Raw genomic sequence first — 21,030 nt, forward strand, 5'->3', positions numbered from 1 at the left:
TATAGAAGTTATACTTTTCTAGTTTAAGTAATAAGTAGATATCTTCTAATCTTTAAAGGATAGCTATAATATCTTTTATATATTACTTTTCTAATTTAGAGTAGACTAGTATATTATCTAAATAGTATATATATATATATTATATCTAAGTAAAGCTATAAAATATTATTAATTAAATACTAAAATATAGCCGGTATATTAGTTAAGCTAAAAGGTATAACTATATACTTATAGTAACTAAAATAAGTACGAAATACTATTTTCTCTTCTTTACTCTTAGTAGCTATTTTAATAAGATTATATACTTCTTATAAATCAAGCTAAGTAAAGATCTTAGCTCTAACGAGTCTATCTTATAGCTTCTTAGCTAATAAAATATAATTATATTCTTTATTAGTTTTATACTATCTTATATACTCCTAGGATTCTTTATATATTAAGTTCTTATTCTTTCCTAGATATTATATAAATCTAGCTCTAGTTTCCTCTTCCTTAGTATCCTCTCTCTCTTTAAAGTACTTATCTCTAGCTTTATAACTATACTTCTAATACTAATTCTAACTAAATAAATAAATCTGCTATATTTTAATTACTATTTTTATATTCTATAAAGGTTATAAGAGTATTAAAAGGTAGTGTAGTAAAGGAGCACTACGTCAGGTAGGTTTAGTAAGGCAAAAATACGTTCCGGGCTAAACCTCTCTTAACTAACACTATAAGGTAGGCAGCCAATTACATATTACACCGCGCGGCCGCTAAGGATAAGAGAATTGTCTGAGTTCGTCATCTGGCAGGTCTGCAAGACCCAGAAGAGTCACATCTCACTCAGATACTCCTTTTTCAAGGGTTTAGTCAAATTTCAGGTACTTGCGCCTCTGCCGGACATTACAAGCTTCCAGATATGAACAAGTGGCTTGTCACTTGTCAGGAGTTGATGACTCTTACGTCGGATTGACGATAATGGCTATCGGTGACACAACACCTGGACAGAAACCAAATAATTTCAACTAGAATCAATACAACCGAGCGAAATTGTGTACTATGACTGAAGTATTCATCTGGGACGAGCACAAAGATTTTACTTAACGCATAAAGTCACGTGCTGTGCCGATCAACTTTGCATTGCTCACCTTCTGAGTATCTCGTCTCTTGAATTGACGTTCCTTTCAATTGCGATATTTTGCAAGAGTAGTTCTCTGTACCTCGAAAAGCTCCGAAAAGCTCGAGTAGATCTACCACACTTAAGCTATCTATCTCATGTTAGCCGAGCCAAGACAGCCAGTGAACAGCAAAACAACCAAACAAACATTTCGAGTGCTTTCAGAGAGCTCGTTCCAACGCTAGGACGCTTGGAGCAGACTACCCTCTGGCTAAATTTTGATCGTCTGATGAGGGGTGCTCAGTTGCCTAATTGATGTTATCGGAATACTCATTGAAGAGGGATCCAAACGCCAAAGCGCAGGGGAACACTGATCGATTTTCCGTGTCCTTGAAGTATAAACAGAAACCAAGATATCTAGGAATGCAAAAAGAAACTGCACATTCACCATTGCTAGGAACAGACTTCATTTTCACCTTCATTTCATTATCAGCGATCAATAATAAATTGAACTCTAGATCCCGAACTCTCAACTGCCAGCCAAACCGTCCCAGATATTTACAACAGTGTATGTCCGTCATCATCGACTTCATTAAACGCCATCGGTAGAGTATAATCTGCATTGTTGGGAAATTGTTTGCATGGCATCATGTAATCTTTGTCGACCCTGCTTCGAGGGAACTCTACGGCTCGGGACGAGTGCATAGGGACCAGAAATGGACAAGTTGGAATATATGAGGTGCATCATGCTCCTTCAAGTATGTACCATGGAAGGTCGGCGTACATAATTGGTCCCCTCCATGTGAGCCATCACACCGCCGCTACACAGAAGATCCAATCATGGCCCACAGAAGTCTTGCTCAGTTAGTGACATTTCTGTTGGCTCCACCTCTGGCGAGGGGTCCAGTAGTGGCCATGCTCCACATGGGCACCATTTGGTCAAAAACAGCTGCCTCGTCATCCGGATCATCAACTAAGAATTCTTGATATATCTCGAGATACTGTTGTTTTACTGCTCGTGCTGCTTTAAGCTCTTTCTCTGCCGCATCGTCATTTCCAAGTTTTTTGTGAACCTTGGAGTGCCAGAATTGGGCTCGGGCGATGCCTTCGACTGTCCAGTTTGCGCGGCTGCGATTCGCGAGACATTTTTTGAATTGATCTCTGTGCTTTGTTATGAGACATGCGTGGACCTAATGGTGAAGAACCTTGAAACTTACTCTGCTTCGGTGTCCCTGCCGTGTAGATGCAGAATAATCCCTACAGCCTCGTAGCTCTCCAAAGTCAACTGTGAATCTTCACCACATAGCTTTACCCTTTTTTGAAGGGTATCCATATGCAAATCAAGCGCTTCTTCCACCTCCCCAGCGTTGAAGAGAAGCGAGGCGAGGCAGTACTGATTTGACAAAACGGTTTCATCCTCACCACCAGCATGGGCAGTCTCCAGCACTAGCCCCTTCCTTGCAAACTCTATTGCCTTATTGACATGACCCTCGACCATTAACATGTACGCCGAATATGAGTAGTATTTGCACCATTCATACGGGAATTCCGTCTCGGAGCCCCACTTTCGAAACCAGACAACCAGCTCCTCCATGATTTCTTTTGCCTCGCTATACCTCCCACGCTGCATATAAGCACAAGCAAGGTCTCCCTTTGCATTACCCCATCGTATCTCATCGTCTGTCGTTCGCTTACCTACGGGAATCGCATCGAGTTCATTTTGTCGGAGCCTCAGCAATACCTGGCGGTGTTCTAAACTTTCCTTTCGTTTGCTGACGCCGATGCAGTCTGCTAGAATACCCGCTACAAGATATATGTCGCTCAATAGCTCCTCCCATTCAGGTGTTGGCTGGAATTCTACATCCTGCGCCCGCATGATTGTTTCTGCCGTTGTCATAGTTGCTGCACAATCTTTGTATCTTCCCGTATGCCATAGGTACGTCCCTATATTTGCCAGCATTCTCGCGAACTGAAGATTAAGTAGAAGGGGTGGATCGGGGCACTGCGAGTTCTGGCGTAAGCTGATGACTTGTGGGACATATATCCTATACTTTGGCCAGATGTCCTTTTCATTTTGTGCGAGCCGGGAAGAGGGGGGTAGGACGGCTTCGATCATGGAAAATACTTCATGGAAGATGCGCTGCCTCTTCTCGGAATCTTTATCGTTCTTCAGTCCGTGAAGGATGTTCATTTGGAGCGACCGGCGAATTGCGAGGTGAGACCCCGCGGGCAGTGTTTCTCGGCGGGATCTGGATTGAGGTACGCCAGAATATCAACAAGATGTCTGGCGTTCTCACTCAACTCTCCCAAGGCAATGTCAAATACCGTAGCTAGGGTTTTGTCATAATTCCGGACAGTGCCTTCTCCAGAGCTTACCCAACTGTTTGATGATCTTTTCAAACTTTCGAACAGTTCTGTAGGACTAGATTCTGAGACCTTCATGTAGCCTCCAAGGGTGACAAGAGCTAGTGGAAGGCCCCCCACCCATGTTGAGATTTCATGCATCACAATCTCCTCCGAGTCGTCCTTGGGGCCTCTGTCTAGGATTCTGAAGAGCAAATCTGAACCACTATCGGAAATCAAAGGGCTTAGAGGCATCTTTTTGAAGTCGTTCGTCAATGGTGACATGTGCGCCTTTTGTGTAGTAACTATGATAGATCCATGCCCAGCTAGATTGACTGGGAAAAATTTATCAACAAGATCAGCGTCCTCGAGGTTATCAAAGATGAGTAGCCATCGACGGTCTATTTCGGAAGTCAATGAAGCTCGGTAGATCTAAGATTTCGCCTTACTCGTGCCCTCCAGCCAATCTCGCGCATACTCAATGTCGGAAGCTAATTCCCCTTCGGGGCTGGTAGCTCTAATTTCTCTGCCTCCATTCTCAGCTCGTCGTACCTTTCTAGCAATCTCTGCGAACGAGATCTCAAGTCCGTTTTCGGTTCCTGAACTCAACCAGAATATCCCGTCGTAGCTCTGACGGTGTCTGTAGGTGTATTCAAGGGCAAGTTGAGACTTACCTTGGCCCCCGAGTCCATGCACCACGACACAGAGAGGAGAGAGTGACGGACTTCGCTTCGAAGGATCTAAAATGTTATGGATTGTCACTATGTCTGTATCTCGCCCCGTGAAGATTGCATTCTGCCTCATTGTCACGGTGGTGACGGGGAACCGGATCTGATATTGAGCAGCTGGCTCCATCAGAGCAGGCACTCCTAGGGTTGTCGAAATCGCACCGAGTCTCTGAGCATTATCCAGAGCGCGAGCTGTATCCGCTTCGCGTGGGGTCTGTTCGATGTCCCGGAGAAACGCTCTCTCATTATCTGCGATCTGCACCATGATTTTTTGGAGCTTGCTGTCATATTTTGAACTTACAAGACCGCGGAGAAAGTTTGCTGCCTCAAGGTGAGTGTAATGATATCACTAGGGAAGGTGCGAGGCTACTTACCCAAGGGTCGTTTTGAGAAGTGTTTCACTGTGTCAACACAACAGCTCATGTAGCTTTCGAATAGTCTACGCACTGGCCATCGAAGTGATGCAGAATTCGGATACAATGCAAGGGATCGATACTACTCAATAAATGGGTGTGTGCTCGCGTCATCAGCAAAGTCAGAGTTTTTACCATTCATATAGATGCACGAGGAATGGCTGCTCTTAGCGGTCAGCCTCATCGGGCAGCCATCGTGAGTGAGTGAGGGGCATCGTTCGCCTGATCACAGGTGACTCCACTCTGGCTTGGTACTGTAGGCCAACGCTGTTGAACGCGCCCCGCCCGAGATACGAGATGGGAATGTGCTTTTTGCACAGCTGTTTGCGTGCTGCATGGGTGATGTTACACGAGACAAAGACATGCATGATTTCCGGCGCTACAAACGGCTGAATCAGGCTACTTTAATCCTGGCGCATTCCGGCGCCTCCCCTCCCCACCGAGCTTTGCTTCACTGCGCTGCTCAGAACCTAAATCTACAGGCAGCCTCACGGAAGGCAATTGGATGAACCGGATACATGCCTGCCTACGATAAGGTAAATGCAGGAAAGGTGAATTGCCTTAAACTCTTAGTTAGTGACGTGGTTATTTACTGTATTTCTTGCGTCTTTGATACCTTATAGGTAGATCAGTTTCTTGTCACTGCTGCTTTTGACTGCTCGGGATATGAGGATGCACAGCTCGTTGTCCTACAGTGATCGCTTGCGGTATACTGTCTCGTACCTGCCCACGGTTGATGGCCTGCTTCTGTCAGCATTGGTATTAACGCCTCTCCCTTCAATTTAGGTTGACGGTGGCGACGACTGCGACTCTGTAACAATCACTCCTATAACCACTTCAGAAGCGACAACAACGACGACTCCTCGGGCATGAAGATGACTTCTCTGGCAGCGCGGATCCAGGTGCTTGGGCCAGTCATCAATGAATTGATGGCAATCTCCAGCTGCACTGGCGCTTCCGTCGGGGTAAGTCACGAGGGAGAGACAATATATAGCGCCGGCTTTGGCTATCGTGACAGAGAGAAGAAGCTTGCCCCAGACGCCGACACGATCTATCATGTGGCTTCATTATCGAAGAGCTTCACTGCCGCTGCCCTGGGTATACTGGCCTACGATAAAAAGCTCAATCTAAACCAGCCCCTTCGAGAGATACTGCCTACGTTCTCTCAGCATAACACAACCGTCAACGCAGAGGCAACGACTTTGGACTTTCTGGCTCATCGGACTGGGCTGGCTTCGAAACAGAGTTTATGGGCTGAGGATGGCCAAGATCTCCTCGTCGACTTCTCAGATGTCCTGCCTCTCGTTTCGTATCTCGAGCCTGTCCACCCGTTCCGATCGACGTTCCTCTACAACAACTTCGGTTATGATATTGGGGCAGCTGTCATTGAAGAAGTTTCTGGCATGAAATACGGCTCTTTCGTTCATGAGAGTATCCTCAAGCCACTGAAGCTGGACCGTACAACTGCAACCATGGATATAGCTGCTGAAAATTACGCTGAGGGATATTTCGCGGGCTTGGCTGGAGAAGAAACTCTCATCGGTCGACCCCACATTGCTTCAGGTACGGTGATGGCTGGTGCAAACGCTGTCAAGACCTGCGTCAATGATCTTTTGAAGTACTACTTCGCCATCATTCAAGGTTGGAGGAGTGAAAAAGGAACAGCGAGTCCAGGACCCCCCAGAACACCGCTCAAGAATGTTTTACAGTTGGTGACAGGCCACATCCCCATGGAGAACGACTCTAAGTACGAGCAATCATACGGTGCAGGATGGGCGGTTGTAGAACTGCCAGCCCCAGTGGGTGCAATTGGCATCAACGGGATGCTGGTTCCCGAGATGCCTGTAGTTGGCAAGGGTGGGCAAAAAAAGAAAGTCTGGTACAACAATGGAAGTCTTGTTGGCTTCTTCAGCTCAGTATATATAGTACCTGACTCGGGAGTTATCATCGTTGTTCTCACGAACTCCTTTGCTACGAACGACTGTGCAGATTGGATCGGACAGCTCCTGCTTGAAGCTGCAATTGACTGCCCCGAGAAGAACGACTACATCGACTTGGCAAAAGAGAGCTCGGCCAAGTACGCAGCGCTGTGGGCGGATATGCCGAGGGAGCTTGCGAAAACAAGAACATCGAACAGAAGCTTTCGACCTCTCACAGACTACGTCGGTAAATACTACAATGAAATACACAACTTCTATATTCAGATTGGAGTCTCAGAGAGAAATGGCACCGAGCAGCTGTTCCTCAGCTTTCAAGGTCTCCCAAGTCAGACACATTTCCTCGTACCTCACGCCGTCGATGTCTTCAGCTGGCTGTTATCAGAAGAAGAGAGCAGAATGGTTGGCAGATGGCCAGATCTTGATGTTTCAATCTTCATCCTTCATTTTGCGGAAAGCGAGAATGGTCAAGTTGGCAAGTTACGCTGGGTGCATGATTTGGATGTACCAGAGGGGGAATGGTTCAGTATCATTCCGGAAACGATCAGTCCAGTGGGTTATCAACAGCCAATAGCTCTTGATCCGTAAGCACGCTGTGTTCTCCTTTGTTCCCAAAGTCGCTAACAGTAACTTTTCCGACACAGAGGCGGAAGGCTCTGAATCACTTTTATCAGAGGGTGGTTTCTTAGTACAAGAAGTAGGGGCTGTGATGATTCACTTGTGCGTCTGGAACTCCGGGGGAACACGATTGGCTGACTTTAGCAAGAAGGACCATGTTGTGTACTACTAAGCGTGGTAGAGTAGGCCAACGGAGCTGCAGTAATACCCCAGATATTGCGGACATAAAGTGCAATGTAACACAACCACACTCATGTCTTTCTCCTCCTCACTGGGATCACCCAGCCTTGCCCTCCCAAATGTGCTTTATGGCCCCGAGTGTCCCTCATCACAAGCCTGAAGAATCTTCATGGATATGCACATATCAGGGATACTGCCACCCTTGAGCTCCAGTGCCACAAACTCGAGGCTCACATGTCTCCGGACTTTAGGTTGGGCACCAGGTGCCCGAATTCGCCTAAATCAGGAGCTGTAATGCAAACATGGAGCACTCTATCAGGCCCAACAGAAGAACTTGTAAGCATCCATCGAAATTGTATCAACAGAGACTGAGACACGATGCCTGAAACGCGCGATGTGATGGTTTCGTTCAGCTATTTACAGTGGCAAGAACTTTACAAACACGAGAAGCCCTTCCAGATATTCTCTCAGATACCACCCGACTTCCCAAATCGGAGACCTACAAACCTAGTTTTCTGGAACGCACCTGAAGAAGCTGTCAAAGATCTGAGGGGTATCGAGGGTCAGTTCACGTTGGATCAAAATGGATTCATGGTTCGGAGGCAGGATATGCCTGAAACAGATCTTCAGACCGAAGACGCTGTTCGCAATGAATATGTTCCGCACATCGAGAAGCTTCTCAAGAAGGAAGTCGATGGTGTTGATTTTATCTATTGCTTTGATTGGGGGGTATGCTCACTTCCCCCATAAGGTCCTCAAGCGGGGTTGGGCTGAACACAGGACAGAGGAGGAAGAATGCACCACTTCAAAAATCACGAATCAATGTCAATGATAAGATGCAGTTACTCGAGCCCTGGAGGCAAGTTCACTGTGGTTAGAATTTCTTTTTAATTCTGTACTTGCTTCACAGTGGATTCCTAACACCAGACTAGACCAAAGTCCTACCGGGGCCTTGAACCGCCTCAAGTATCACGCACCCGATCAAGTCAACAGAGCCCTAGCAGGCCGACTCCGAATTATCAAGTACGTCTGTTGCTATATACATAGTAGGAACCCCATTCCACTTAGCTGACAGCTGGCAGTGTATGGCGGCCACTGTATCATGAGGTAGTTGACAATCCTCTGGCACTCTGCGACGGAGAGACAATCGACGAGGAAGACGTTGTAGAGGTGGATCACATCACCAAACTATACCACGGAAACACCATGTATGGTCTCTACGCGCCGAAGCACAAATGGTACTATCTCAATCATCAGAGACCGGACGAGCTTCATATTTTCAAGATATTCGACTCGGCTAGCGGTATGGCAGCTACACGCGAGTCCTTACTGGTGAACAACTCCTGACAGCCTACTGACACTTCTGAAGGTTCATTTCACACTTCATTTCTTCACAGACAGATTCCAAAGGATGCGCCTCCCCGAGAAAGCTTTGAGGCAAGGTTTTTGATAATCACAGATCGTGTCTGAGTGTAGATTCCTCCAAAATTTTCATGAAAACAACTACTAGATGGTCTCAATAATCATTCCAATGAAAGTCTGCACTGCCATGAATTTATGATTTCAAACCCCCTCATTCATCAAACCCAGCAAACCATAGTCACCTTTCAACCACGTCAAAGAAACTCTGACATCGCCTGTTACTCACTCCGCAATTCCCTTCTTCGACACGTCATAAATCGCAGGATAATCAATCCAATCCTCCCCATTCTCGTCCTTGACCGCCTCTGGCTCTCCAAAGAATTTCTTCCACGGTCGGGCACGCGTGTCGGACTCCTCTTTAGCTCCGATCTTCTGGCCCCAAATGCTTTTCGAGACCTGGAATTCCTTTGCTGAGTTTTCCCCTTTGTCAGATGCTGGCGAGGCGGAACGGGATGTGGCTTTGTCGTCGGGGACATCTTCGGCCGTCATTGCGACTTGAGCAAGAATGAGGATGTTCAGTGGTTTGGCAGGTAAGTGAGACTGACAGTCTGTGTCTTGACTGGTACGTGATATCAGTATGCTCGTCGGTTAAGAGTGCCGAGCATCTATGGTGGTAGTAGACTTACTTTGTGACGGAGGAACCCAGAGTTCTAAGCAGACTTCTGGCGAGCTGTACTCGGTCTGAGACGAACACAAGGCAGACTGTGAGAAGCTGAAATGCTTGCTGAGAAGAGTGGGAGATGGGCAATTGGATCGGGGGATGGTCCCGCCACCCTTAATTTATGTTCTTTCGTTAGTTAGTTGGGGAGGTGTGCGGCAATGTATAATTGGTGGGTTAGACCGATCAAAGAACGCATGCAGAATTCATGATTGGAAATGTTTCAGGGCAAGACTGCAGTTGCCTTCCTGCCCCAAGTTGTCCCACAAACATGGCGTGTTCGCGATAATCGAGCATCACACAAATGCATATCAATATATGCAGGTTTCTGCATGTAGCAGCTGTTTATCAAATCGTTCACCGGTAGACGTAGTTCTCAAAAATGGTGACTATGAACTCAATTGCATAGAAGCCATGTCTTTCGGCTGGCAAATGTGCCCATATTCTGGGAAAATAGCAGGAAGATACTCCAGTTTTCCTTCAAGCTTGTCAAATCCAGAGCTAACTGCGCATCAGATGGTCGAAACAGCAATGGATTTCCTCCTTTCATTGGCTGAACAACTTACAGATGACGCGAGAGATTCGGCAGCGACTTTGGTAAAAAATAATACGCTCTACAAATGTCTTTGCAGCATCACTCGAGTTGTGCGCATCCGTACTTTGGTGGGGAAGGTCAATCAATCAACTACACACTCCCAGCTGATCTTTCCTTAGCAATGTAAGTAAGCAGGGATACAAAAGCCTGCCATATGCTACATTTAGCTTTGTTGTAGGTCTAATTGCGAGGGCACGGAAGGCGTAGTCTCGCGTTGCACCTCGTGTGCAGCCGGACGAAAAGCATTAGCACGAGGCGATACAAGGCTCGGCACTATCTAAGACTTCCAATACGCGTGCCACAAGCTCTCAAGTAGCTCTTAGCGTGTTGATGGATATTCCTTGCCCGAACCGCTTCTACTTGCCGCCTTACAGCGGAAGCTCAATGCTGTTGGCAAGCGCCTCGTTGCATGCTGAAGCTCGATCAAGCAGCCTTTGCAGTCCTTAGTAGCTATTTTGTGAGGAATAGAGGCCACAGATTGGTTTTAGAATAATGGATTGAAATAAGTTATGTCATGTACATGGGTTGGTATCGTTAGTGGGATGGCAAGATCCTATTCGGGCCATTTGCACTTCAAGTAAGCGAAACATTGGTCAGGATGACTCCAGCTCCTTTCATTTCTCGCCAAACTTGAACAGCTCTTCACATAAACCAGCAGTAGTATTACAAAGAACATTGTCGTGAGAAAGATCAAGGCAATGAAAATGGCCAGGTCGGCTCACGATGTCTTTATGTATCTGAACTCTTCAGCGTACTCCACCTTTCATTTACTAATGGCGGATAATGACTCGATTCAAGTTCATGTGCTTTGTAACGTGAAGCTGAGAAGCGAATCTGAGACCAAAATCCAGCATCTTCAAGCAAGAGCCATGAGCGTACCACTTAGGAGCTTTGGAGCGTATCCGTATGAATGGGACGATATACTTTTGCTACAATCCAAAGTCAGGAGACTGGTTGTTTCTTCTTGAATGCTGGAGGAATGAACACAACTAGCCTTCTAATCATTTCAACCTTCAGCCCAAGACACAAGACGTGACAGCTAAATTCAGTGGCTCGGAACAGGCCACAATACCTTTTCAGGCCTTGATCCGTGCTTATTCAATGCCATCACATTAGACATTGATCGTCGGAAGGCAATATTTCCCGTAAGATGCATTTGCTCGGAGTATCCTGCGGTCCCTCTCCGCCGCGATCCATTCATGGATGGAGGTAGCCTGCATAAGTGAGGATTCGCCGATCACGTATTCATCGCCAGTACCTCAGTAGTGATACAAACTTTCCCAAAAATCCCAGCCTACGAAATGATGATATAAGCCACATTCAAACCTCCTTGACTTCGTGCTTGCATCCTGCATGCTATATGACCCTATGAGGCCTTAACCTCTCAAGCATAGGTCCTTGGCACTACGCCCGACAGATATGCGCCATTTTCATCCCCCACCTGCACCTGCGGTTTGGCTCCTACCAGGGTCAAGTTTGGTGACACGGTCGGAGAAAGGTGCTACTTAAGTGGCCATCACCAGACACACGGGAAAGAAACGGCAAAACGATCTTCATTTATCCAGCCACTTATCTGGTGCTTCGTGGCCACCACTTTGGACGCCTCATTCTCTCTAAGCTCCTACCCTTGTACCGATTCCAGGCGTGGTTTTCTGTGGAGAGATTTGAAGAGAGAAGAGCTTGTTGGCAAAGTATTTCTCCATCTTCCTGCATCTAGATTGTAGGCCAAAAATCCTCCGTTACTATAGAGTAAAAAAGCAGTAATTCTCGAACTGAGCTCAACTCCACGTGACCTCATCGTGCCTATCAGAGCTATTGATCGGTCGAGGTACCAGACATGGAGATATGAGGGCCACACATCCCCAGATGCTACCATTTACAGTTTTTGAGTTGTATGTGAGCTGAAGTACTCAAAGTATGTAGTGTACAGTGGATGTCCCACCATTCCCGAAAATAATGCTTCTCAAAGTACTCCCTCTTTAAAAGACTTTGTGCCAACAAAACTGTGTTGCATGTACGATAGTGCAACTACATGTTGCCGAAGATTGAGAATTTTCTGCTCTTGTTCATCGCTTAGCTCCTATCTGACTATGGGTAGTCTCGGTTAACATCTAAGGGGCATAAACAATGAAACTCGCGTCGCACTTCCAGAGCGTGCATTGAAGGGTTCTCGACACGAAGCATTCAGTATACTTATACAAGATGCGCCATCGAGTTGTGTATGTTGGACAACCTTCTTCTGTTACAGCAAGGCCAAGTGGTGAAGAGGGATATAATATTATGCTTGGTATAATCCTAAGTAACTTTCTGAGAATGACATCACCTAACCGCTGGAGATGTTTTCTGTTGACATCCATGCATGCATTCATTCGTTCAAGCTAATTTCACCACTCCACAGTTGATCATAATTTTTTTTTCCTCTCTCTATTCAAATCCTGGTCATCTCTTATCTCATTCCATCATATCCCTCACCCTCCCCTTCCTCTCTCTACCCTCTACTGCGGCGCATTATACCCCTGATCAGGATAGTACACCGTACCCGGCAGCTTCGCATTCGGATGATCATACCCAAAGTACACCTTCTGTCTCGGCCCACTCGGCGGGAACGACTCAACTGTCAACACCGTGAAGTCACCAGGGTAGTCCCAGCCCCAGGACAAATGGTACGGAGCACCAGTGTCTTTGTTACAGGGGAGATCGTACCAAGCGTGGTACCAGGCGGGGTTGGTGCTGTCGGTGAGGGTGCAGTTGGTTAGAGCGCCGTAGGTGTCGAGGATGAGGGTGTAGGTTACTGGAGATGAGGGGGAGGAGCTGGTTCGGGTGAAGCTGTGCGTGGGGAGAGAGGGTTAGTATGAGTTCTGCCTTGAGGTTTGCATGACTTGGACGGTGTTTGGTACTGTGTTGAGGGAGGGAAAAGAGAGGAGAGTTTGTGTGAAGAAAGAAGGGAATGACTGAAAGGGGAGGAGCCAGACAGGGAGGAATGCTGAGGGGAGAAGACTTACTTCTTGATAGCCCAGCCATTAGTTCGAGCCTGGAGAGGTGCTGCCTCAGTAGCGGGGTGAGCGAAGACCGCTGTGCTGAGGATCGCGAAGACGGAGTAAATTGAGAGACGCATGGTGTATTCTGTCTACTGATCGATCGGTTCGTATTCTTGGCTTCTTTGAGGGATACTGGGAAGCAATCGCTTTGGTGGTGCCCAAATTCGATTTCAGTATCTGGGGACGATACTTATAGGGGACTCCGCTTCGTACACATCGCCGTCTCTGAAAGGATTCAATGATGCAATGGAACGAGGGGTACAGAATCTGAAGCCCAGTCTAAGGTCAAACGTCTTATCTCTTATGCGCTAGTGAAGGGGTTGAAGGGAGTAGATCAGTCCAGGTACTCGGCTCCTTACATGAGCGATCCTCTTCACCGACAGGAAGGTGCGAGGACCCGGCCTAGAAAGAAAGTGCAAGACGGGAATCTACAGATCCGGGGATGCGAGAGGTCATTTTCCACACCGAGACGGTCCTTTTCTTTCGGAGAGGAGGAACAGTCCGTGTGGATGTTTGAGCTCATGTGAATCGAGACTGACAGAAATGCTGGTACTCTGGTACTCGGTAACAAGACGACGTTTGTTAGGGCTCTGTGTCTGTGAGATCTCGTCTGGCGGTGAAGATTCTTTTGTGGAGAGTTGAAAGATCAAGTGGTTTGGTTGTGAGTATGAAGGGGTATGTGAGTCTTTCGTTCTTACCTCGATGGAAAGTTCAAAGTGTATAGGTACTGAAGGAGACCAAGAGAGATGTGTCATATCTTGGCAGGTACTGTACGCCTCCCGATTTCTTGTAACCCCGTTTATTGTCAGACACCATCTTGTACCCCGACGACACTACAGATGCGGGGTAGAGATTAAATCAGTCGTGGATACAGTTACTGAACAGGCATTGAGACATTTTTCAGCCAAATGCAGCAAAATAACGAGATAACTTCGGGCGAGTAGATATGCCCCAACCATTCAATACTTCCTCCTGAGAATCGAAGCGAAATCAACAGCAGCATAAACAGAACCCACTCCCCTTATCCAGATCATGCAGAAGTGCTCGTCGCTTCGGCATCCACACGGAGGCAGGGGGAAATGGAACGTTACCTACCGTCTAACGTCCAACAAACAAAGAATCAGCAGCTCGGAACATTGCATCAGAGTGCATGCAGGAACCTACCAAGCCACTTACCCCTGCCATGACGAAGTCGAGAACGGGAATCAGGAAGGACCAGATGCCCGGTTACTTGATCGACACTTCTGTGTTTCGTGTTTCGTGTTTCGTCCTTTGTAGTACCAAGGTAAGGTAGATCTTGCTTGGTTGCAAAATTCCTCCGAAATAGCCCTTGATTGCGAGCTTTGTGTCGGTCTGCTGCGTCTGTTGATACTAGAGATTGCTTCTGCCTGAGCCGGGGACGAGCAGGGACAGTGGGTCTTGTTGACGTAGTGAGGGGTAGTACTGGTGGTGGATAGATTAACACATTTTGCCAATGGCGACGATCAAGACGAGGACGAGAAAAAAGTTTAAGACACAGAGGTTTGATAATGGTTCTTCATGGAGTTCTGCTTTCGCTTTCGCGGCGTCTGCATCATTCGGCCCTACCAAAACAGGCAGGCCTAACAATCATGTTTCGCCTTGCCTTGGTCTCTCCAAGCCACCCGAAAATGTTACGCACACTAGTTCCCTCCCAGTTCCGCACACTGAGCGCCATCCTTATTCCCCTAAAGGAAATGCTATCTGTTCTACAAGCCAATGTCTTGCCATAAATGCATCCATTCATCCATGCCCCTCCCAGAACGCCCCTCCCAAGAAAGGGGTAAGTTAAGCAAGCAAACAAAATCAAGCCACCCGCCCCGGCTGCGTTACTGTTGCAGAACAACGCCGTCCACCCAAAACAAATGAAAATCAAAATAACCGTAAAAACAACCAATCCAGGGGGTATCTTCCTTTAGTTCCTTGATCCTTGATTCGTGGTGGATTCCCAGAGGCCCGCCATACCCTCTGATTCGATACCACCAACCCATTATACCAGGTGATAATAGAAAATCTTCCTGCCACCTGCGATTTCGTGTATTGCAGAATGGCCAACTATGTCAAGCCACAGAGCCTCAATGATCTGTGCTCTTTTTACATCATACACACATTCGACGGTAATCAATAACTTTTCTTAGAGCTCAGAGAAGTCTTTTTCCGCCTGCTCGTTGTCGCGGCTGCCATGCCGACGAATAGAGCATTATCGGCTGAATTCTCTCCACCGTCGAATTTGTCGTTTCCGACCGAGATAACCTTGATCACATTGCCGAGCCCAACAACAATAGAGCTACTTCCCATCTTATGCACAGGACCCAGACCAGGAACAAGGAGATGATCGTTCTCAGCATATCCACATAGTGGTGTAGTTGTTCTCTCACCGCGAGCAGATATTGACCACACTTCCCACACATCGTCTTCCACTATTGAAGTATCTTTCCTTATCGTGAGCGGCCGAGGTAAGTTGCCTCCACGACGACGTAGACCAGTGTTGGCGATTGGAAAAGGGTCTGCTTTCGCCGATGACGATTCGCGCTTTCTGACTCCGACAAGGTAGCCAGCATTCAATGCGTCCCACTCGCCCGGGTTCTCGATCTCGTACCTTTGTTCGACCGTTTCTCTCCACAAACAACAGGTTTTGCTTCCGGGCGTGTAAGGATCTCGGAAACATATTGTGTCACCGTCTCGTTCTGGGAGATATGATTGAAGAATAACATTGCCTGTTTCTGCATTTGTGTATGCAATCACAAGGCTTGCCAAACCTACTGAGCCGCATTGTGGCCTTCGGCGAGTCGAGTGAAAGCAGCGGAGGGACTCTGGCTTCATGGGCGACGTGGTGAAGGTATGAGTGACCTTATGGGTGGTGATGTCAACAAGATCAACGGAACGTGTCCTGGCCGCGAGGAAAGAGCTAAGAGCTGGCAGCGGTAGGACTGAGGTAATTGCTTGGTCTCCTGGTGGACAGGGAATGTCAACAGAATCGGACACCCAGCCAGTCTCGAGCTGAGAAGCTATGTGAACACAGCCCTTCCTCGAAGACGTGACAATACGATCAGGCGGTTTTGGCATAGATGCAATTGGCTTTTCGGAATGTTGTCGAACACAAACCAAAGGACTGCGACAGATCGATACCTCTACACTCTCGTTGCTCTCCGCGTGAAGCTCAGTCATTTTTCCATTGGATCGAATGACGAGAAGCGGGTTGATGAATTCCGTACTGTCATACCCAAAGCAAAATGAGATAGGTTTGCGCCCGTTCACTGCCACTTCCATGGAGGGACCCCAGCGCCTTTCAGGAATGTTCCATAGGTAGACACGATCTTTGCCAGAGAGAAGTGCCAACCAATTTGAGTCACCATCAATGGCAATGGCTAATACCGGAAATAGGTCGATTCGAGACTCGAAATCCTGAACAATGTAGCCCATCACGCCTCTTCGGACATCCCATATACGGATTAGCCTATCCAAGCCAACAGAAGCAATAATTCCATCTCGCGAAGCCGACAAAAGCACAACATCGAGGCTGTGGCCACTATGGAGGTTTTTGACGGACAAAAGGGGCTCATCATCTGGGCGATTATGGCTCTCATTCTCAGATGATTCGTCCCATAGAAGATAGTTCATCAAAATCGATACCGCCGCAACAGTGACGATGACTGTTATTAGGAAGACGCCGAACTGATTTCTTGCGAAGTCGTAGGCAGCAGGCAAGAATGGGCGTACCCCAAATGGGGTCGGCGTCCGGTCTGATCCATTTAGCACGATCACAAGCGGGTCATAAACACGAGCAATATAGCTATTCGCATTTGGTTTGACAACCTTGATCACTTCATGCGCTGTTTCATGATCTTGCATTCGAAGCCAAGCTGTGGGAGTCCTTGCCTGGTGGATGTCAACGGAAAGCATTGCCGATTGAGCGGATCGAGGGGGCTGTGGCTGTGACTTCAGAAGGTGCACTACTCGGTGAGCAGTTTGACCCAGACTCTCGTTATCGAAAAAGTGCCACTGGGCAATCAAAATGAAGCCAGTCATGACAACGGTCCCAGCGATGCGCGTAGAGAATGCGGCCTCTCCTTTCCACATGGCATCTATCCAAGTTTGTTTAGGTTGCTGCTGTGGTGACGCCGGTCTGCTAAGGCTTGCTACTCTGTTCAGCGAATCGCTAAGTTCCGTTCTTCGAACGTCCACACTCAAAACGGCAGTGAAGAACGTCAATAAGTAAAAGAAGTCGAATGACAGTGCAATGGCTGCAAAGGTGCAGAAGGCATGGATCTGTGGCGAGACATATTTCGACAGCATCCACAGAATCACAAGGTTTTGACTGACACCTGCGAGCGCCACATGCCCCGTCTGACCAAGGGCTTCCCCGATTCTCGAAGCAGTTAAGTTTGACGACGGCGTGACAATAACGGCGTTGATTAGTCTAAAAATGTTCTCGAGTCCAACCGTGAGAATGACCAGTGGGTAGGCCTCACGCGGGATTTTTGAAAGGTCGATCTTGAAAATGGCGCAAATAGTGAAACTGGACATGATGGACACTGCGATCTGAGCCGTCACTGCAACTATAAGCCCTAGTCGAGATTTCAACGCCCGTAGTTTCGAGAGGCTGATGAAGAAGTAAACCACGATTGAACTATAAATTACGCCGAGAAACAGGTCATCCTGGAAAGAGAGTGGCTGGAATCGAAACTCGTATAAAGTGTTTGTAGCTGATCGTCCATTTTGGGGGTAGAGGCGCCACTTATCAATTCGTTTTCGAGCAAGTGCTTCCGCTTTCTGTTCCCATTGCCTTCCTACGGGAGAGTCCAACATATGTACGAGCGTGATCACCAGTGCATCGGCGGCAACCAAGCGGTGATCTTCGAAACGTTTCCCACTGAAAACTATTGAATGCCGGAGAGTTACGTTGACAGAAGTTGATTGGCGGGATCGTTTATTGACTGTCGAAATTATGTCCTTGTCTTGTATAATATTTGCATTGTCGCAGGACCAATATTGTAATGGAGAATGGAAGAACCAGGACGAATCGCTCACACCATTGACAGCATGGAAAACATCTCGCATATCTGGTGTCAAGCTCGCACTTGCGTTGATAGTAAGCCGTAGTTCTGGAGGCCTTCTTGGATCGAAGTTGACGGTTGGTCCCAATAATTCATCTTGTATCTCCAGCGCGCGCAACAGGACCTCTGGCTCCAATGCCTTCATGTAACTGCCTATTCAACATCAGCAAAGATTTTCTAACCAACATTTGCATCCATACCGTGTACCCATATCGATCGCATGACAACGTCAGGGCGGGTACTCGGAACGCCCTCAAATGGTTGCGCAGATGTCCAGACATGATGCGGAAGGTTCGAGGCGCCACTGGTGAAATTATTGGTGTATAGAAATGGAAATGGGTATATTAAAATTGCAGCCGTAGCTACCGATATTAAAAGAGTGATGACCGGATGGCGTGCCGAGTAGTTGCCATAGCGAGTGAAGGCTGCTCGGAGAGGGTGTTTATTGTCGAGCTGAGGTGGTTCTGTAGTTCTGCAGCCAAATCAGCAACCTTCGCTCCCAACCATTCCGCAGGCTACCACACATACCCTCGAAACGGATACAACAGATACCAAATCATTGAAGCTGGATTGTCTGCGACCTTAGAGGCCAGCAACAAAGATGCAGTACCTAGGGCAAGAACTTTTTGAAGAGTTAGTCACGATCTGTCGCGGTCCTCAATACGCCAGCATCGATTGATCAGTCTCCGGGCTTGCAGCAATCTAGTCGTTTTGTTTGCTTGTCCAGGTGTTGGAGGGATCGCAGGTCAGGCTTGATGTTGAGCTCATGGTGCGACAGTATGAGATGTGACGACGTCGTCCGCTGGTAGTTTCCTTTCTGTAGGCCGTTGGTCAAGCGGGCATTGCGAGGGAACGAAGCGCATGAACCCAAGGCAGAAAGTCGAAGTCAATTCGAATGGATGGGGAGTTGCTGTCGCGATCCAGGATGAGGTGGTTGAAGGTCGAGTGGTAGACGTGGAGGTGGATGGATGTGAGGAGATGTGAGTGAGGGGAGCTTAGGGATCCTTGAAGGTTGAGGTCGAGTGAAGTTAGAGTTGTGTCGGGTTCCACAAGCGAGCGGCAGCCGGCCAAGTGCCTAAGTGGATTCGATGGATGAACCTGGTGGACCGAGCGACTCCTCGAAATGCCACGGAAAAGCCTCCTAATTACGATGACCAACAACCAGCCAGATCTCGCACAAGAAAGGGCAAAACGAGATCGATCAGAGTTCTGGGTGATACAAAGAAGCCAGGCTGGATGCGGCGTCTTCAACGACGCAAAGCCACTCTCAATAATAGTATCGGTAGTTGTTTGTGAAGCTGATGACCGAAAAGCCGAAGCCAGCGAAGGGCTACTTTGAGTGAGGGGGGCGAACAGGGGAAGGATTGACAGGCACATGCGAGTTTGGGTGCCCAAGGAGAAGGGAAGGTCGAAGCCCCTGGGTATCGCCCAACCAGTTGATCTTCAAGATCCCAAATATCCCAAGATCGGGGAAGAGATACCAACAACCGGCCAATATCAATCAATATCTTTGAGGTCTCTCATAGATTGAGACGAAGCCAGTACGAGGAGCCAGGGATGTCACTGCTCTTTCTCCAATGGTCTAGATTGCGGTCCAGAGATGCGCTTCCAAGCAAGCCGTACTCCACGATCGTGGAGATGTGGTGATACAGGTTGGTGCTAGCTGGCCTGTGTCCTGCGGCTGGAGAACTCGGGATGTCGTCCTCTGGGCAAGGGGGATCGGGATCGGGATGGAACCAGAAGCAAGCGCGCCGGTTCGCTCAATGAATGATTGGATTCGAGACAGAGATCGAGAGATCTAGCCAATCGACGCCGGACAGACCAGAAAGAAGGGAGTTATTCAGTGGAAAACGGAAAGTCTCGAACTTACACACATCCTCCATTCGAGCAGCTGTTCTCCAACACGCTGATGGGAGCCATTCCCAGACAGCACTGCCAAGCACCTCGTCCACGACATCGCGAATCATCGTGCGTGTGTCAAGATCCCGACAAGCCCCTCAGGCGAACTGTAATCGACGGTGAGGAGAGCCTGGGCAAAGGCGTCCGCAGCATGGCGTGTGTTCAGAATTCCTGTGTGGTGTCGAAATGGCAAGATCCGTCCTCTCTCGTTGTTTTAAACTCATTCGTTCACGAGTGCGAAGGTCAACCGCTCTCTATATATGTAAAGGGCCATCTGAAAATCTAAATGCCTATCGCACACTTCGACAATCCTAACCTTCTACCGCAAAATCGTAAGTTTTTCGACGGCTTGACGGTATTATCAGCCCATTTTCCTCTGGTGGGGAGGCACGCCGAGACGTGGAAATATCTGGGGCATCCGCTGGGCGAATGGGGTTGCCGCCAGTCCAGTGGGGTGGTCCCCTGTAGAGGCCAGTTACAGCCCGACTTTGCCGGGTTTATGCACCCTCAACTTCTCTGCATCTTCTCTGCTGCAGCTCGAGAAGACGACAGTTGGACAGAAGCTCGATTACAGCACTGACTTTTGTTTCCTACTAAGGCCAGGGCCAAGAGATCTACGTGTCTTCATGCAAAGCGTAGTGGTTTAAGGTTAAGGATGATTGAACTAGGTGTCAACTTCCGGATGAAGAACTTCGAGCCGAAAAAAATATATAATCCGAAGTCTTTCACACCGTCATTCCGTCACCGCCTCTCACGTCTCTGCGTTCATTCTGTACATTTTATCGTTGTTTGTTCGTCTTTGCGCTCCTCGCCGTCCAAACTTCCTCGTGTCGGTGTCACAAACGTCAGCTTGTCGCAGATTTTCTTGGTGTTTCATGCATGAGCACACCTCGCGCCCTCACCATATTCCGAGCGCCGTTTAGTTACACAAATCTAGGTCACGCATCTTCGACAAATTGAAACAATCAAGAATACTCGTGATTTTGTCTCGGGATCTGCAGATCGAGTGTACGACCAAGTGAACG

At 47.9% G+C, this 21,030-nt stretch overlaps 8 protein-coding genes across 9 annotated transcripts; 2 read left to right on the forward strand and 6 right to left on the reverse strand.

Annotated features, from left to right (window-relative positions):
* Positions 1–1,959: 1,959 nt before the first annotated feature.
* On the reverse strand, positions 1,960–2,996 carry ONS95_013378 (uncharacterized protein; the record flags this gene model as incomplete). Its single annotated transcript, XM_058507023.1, has 2 exons — positions 1,960–2,260; positions 2,317–2,996. The coding sequence occupies 2 exons, from the start codon at positions 2,994–2,996 to the stop codon at positions 1,960–1,962; spliced, it is 981 nt and encodes a 326-aa protein (XP_058357754.1).
* A 290-nt stretch (positions 2,997–3,286) lies between these two features.
* Positions 3,287–4,996, reverse strand: ONS95_013379 (uncharacterized protein; the record flags this gene model as incomplete). Of its 2 annotated transcripts, XM_058507025.1 has the most annotated exons (5): positions 4,719–4,996; positions 4,545–4,665; positions 4,472–4,491; positions 3,892–4,426; positions 3,287–3,843 (listed from the first exon to the last, which is right to left on the reverse strand). In XM_058507025.1, the coding sequence occupies exons 1-5, from the start codon at positions 4,719–4,721 to the stop codon at positions 3,287–3,289; spliced, it is 1,236 nt and encodes a 411-aa protein (XP_058357756.1). In that variant the 5' UTR covers positions 4,722–4,996. The 2 variants fall into 2 exon arrangements, with proteins under 2 accessions (XP_058357756.1, XP_058357755.1); XM_058507024.1 differs by having other exon boundaries at positions 3,892–4,491; positions 4,545–4,996.
* Positions 4,997–5,452: 456 nt separating this feature from the next.
* On the forward strand, positions 5,453–7,180 carry ONS95_013380 (uncharacterized protein; the record flags this gene model as incomplete). Its single annotated transcript, XM_058507026.1, has 2 exons — positions 5,453–7,104; positions 7,165–7,180. 2 exons carry the CDS (start codon positions 5,453–5,455, stop codon positions 7,178–7,180), a joined length of 1,668 nt encoding a protein of 555 aa, XP_058357757.1.
* A 516-nt stretch (positions 7,181–7,696) lies between these two features.
* On the forward strand, positions 7,697–8,788 carry ONS95_013381 (uncharacterized protein; the record flags this gene model as incomplete). Its single annotated transcript, XM_058507027.1, has 5 exons — positions 7,697–8,047; positions 8,104–8,191; positions 8,251–8,341; positions 8,401–8,621; positions 8,688–8,788. 5 exons carry the CDS (start codon positions 7,697–7,699, stop codon positions 8,786–8,788), a joined length of 852 nt encoding a protein of 283 aa, XP_058357758.1.
* A 174-nt stretch (positions 8,789–8,962) lies between these two features.
* On the reverse strand, positions 8,963–9,229 carry ONS95_013382 (uncharacterized protein; the record flags this gene model as incomplete). Its single annotated transcript, XM_058507028.1, has 1 exon — positions 8,963–9,229. One exon carries the CDS (start codon positions 9,227–9,229, stop codon positions 8,963–8,965), a length of 267 nt encoding a protein of 88 aa, XP_058357759.1.
* A 3,259-nt stretch (positions 9,230–12,488) lies between these two features.
* Positions 12,489–13,108, reverse strand: ONS95_013383 (uncharacterized protein; the record flags this gene model as incomplete). Its single annotated transcript, XM_058507029.1, has 2 exons — positions 12,489–12,819; positions 12,996–13,108. The coding sequence occupies 2 exons, from the start codon at positions 13,106–13,108 to the stop codon at positions 12,489–12,491; spliced, it is 444 nt and encodes a 147-aa protein (XP_058357760.1).
* Positions 13,109–13,483: 375 nt separating this feature from the next.
* Positions 13,484–13,786, reverse strand: ONS95_013384 (uncharacterized protein; the record flags this gene model as incomplete). Its single annotated transcript, XM_058507030.1, has 1 exon — positions 13,484–13,786. The coding sequence occupies one exon, from the start codon at positions 13,784–13,786 to the stop codon at positions 13,484–13,486; it is 303 nt and encodes a 100-aa protein (XP_058357761.1).
* A 1,384-nt stretch (positions 13,787–15,170) lies between these two features.
* ONS95_013385 (uncharacterized protein) lies at positions 15,171–18,666 on the reverse strand (the record flags this gene model as incomplete). The annotated part of the gene is made up of 3 exons (XM_058507031.1): positions 15,171–18,259; positions 18,307–18,578; positions 18,635–18,666. The coding sequence occupies 3 exons, from the start codon at positions 18,664–18,666 to the stop codon at positions 15,171–15,173; spliced, it is 3,393 nt and encodes a 1,130-aa protein (XP_058357762.1).
* Positions 18,667–21,030: the final 2,364 nt, after the last annotated feature.

The sequence above is a fragment of the Cadophora gregata genome, assembly GCF_030347475.1.
Source record: "Cadophora gregata isolate MNR1 chromosome Unknown scaffold_7, whole genome shotgun sequence".
Lineage (NCBI taxonomy): Eukaryota > Fungi > Ascomycota > Leotiomycetes > Helotiales > Ploettnerulaceae > Cadophora > Cadophora gregata.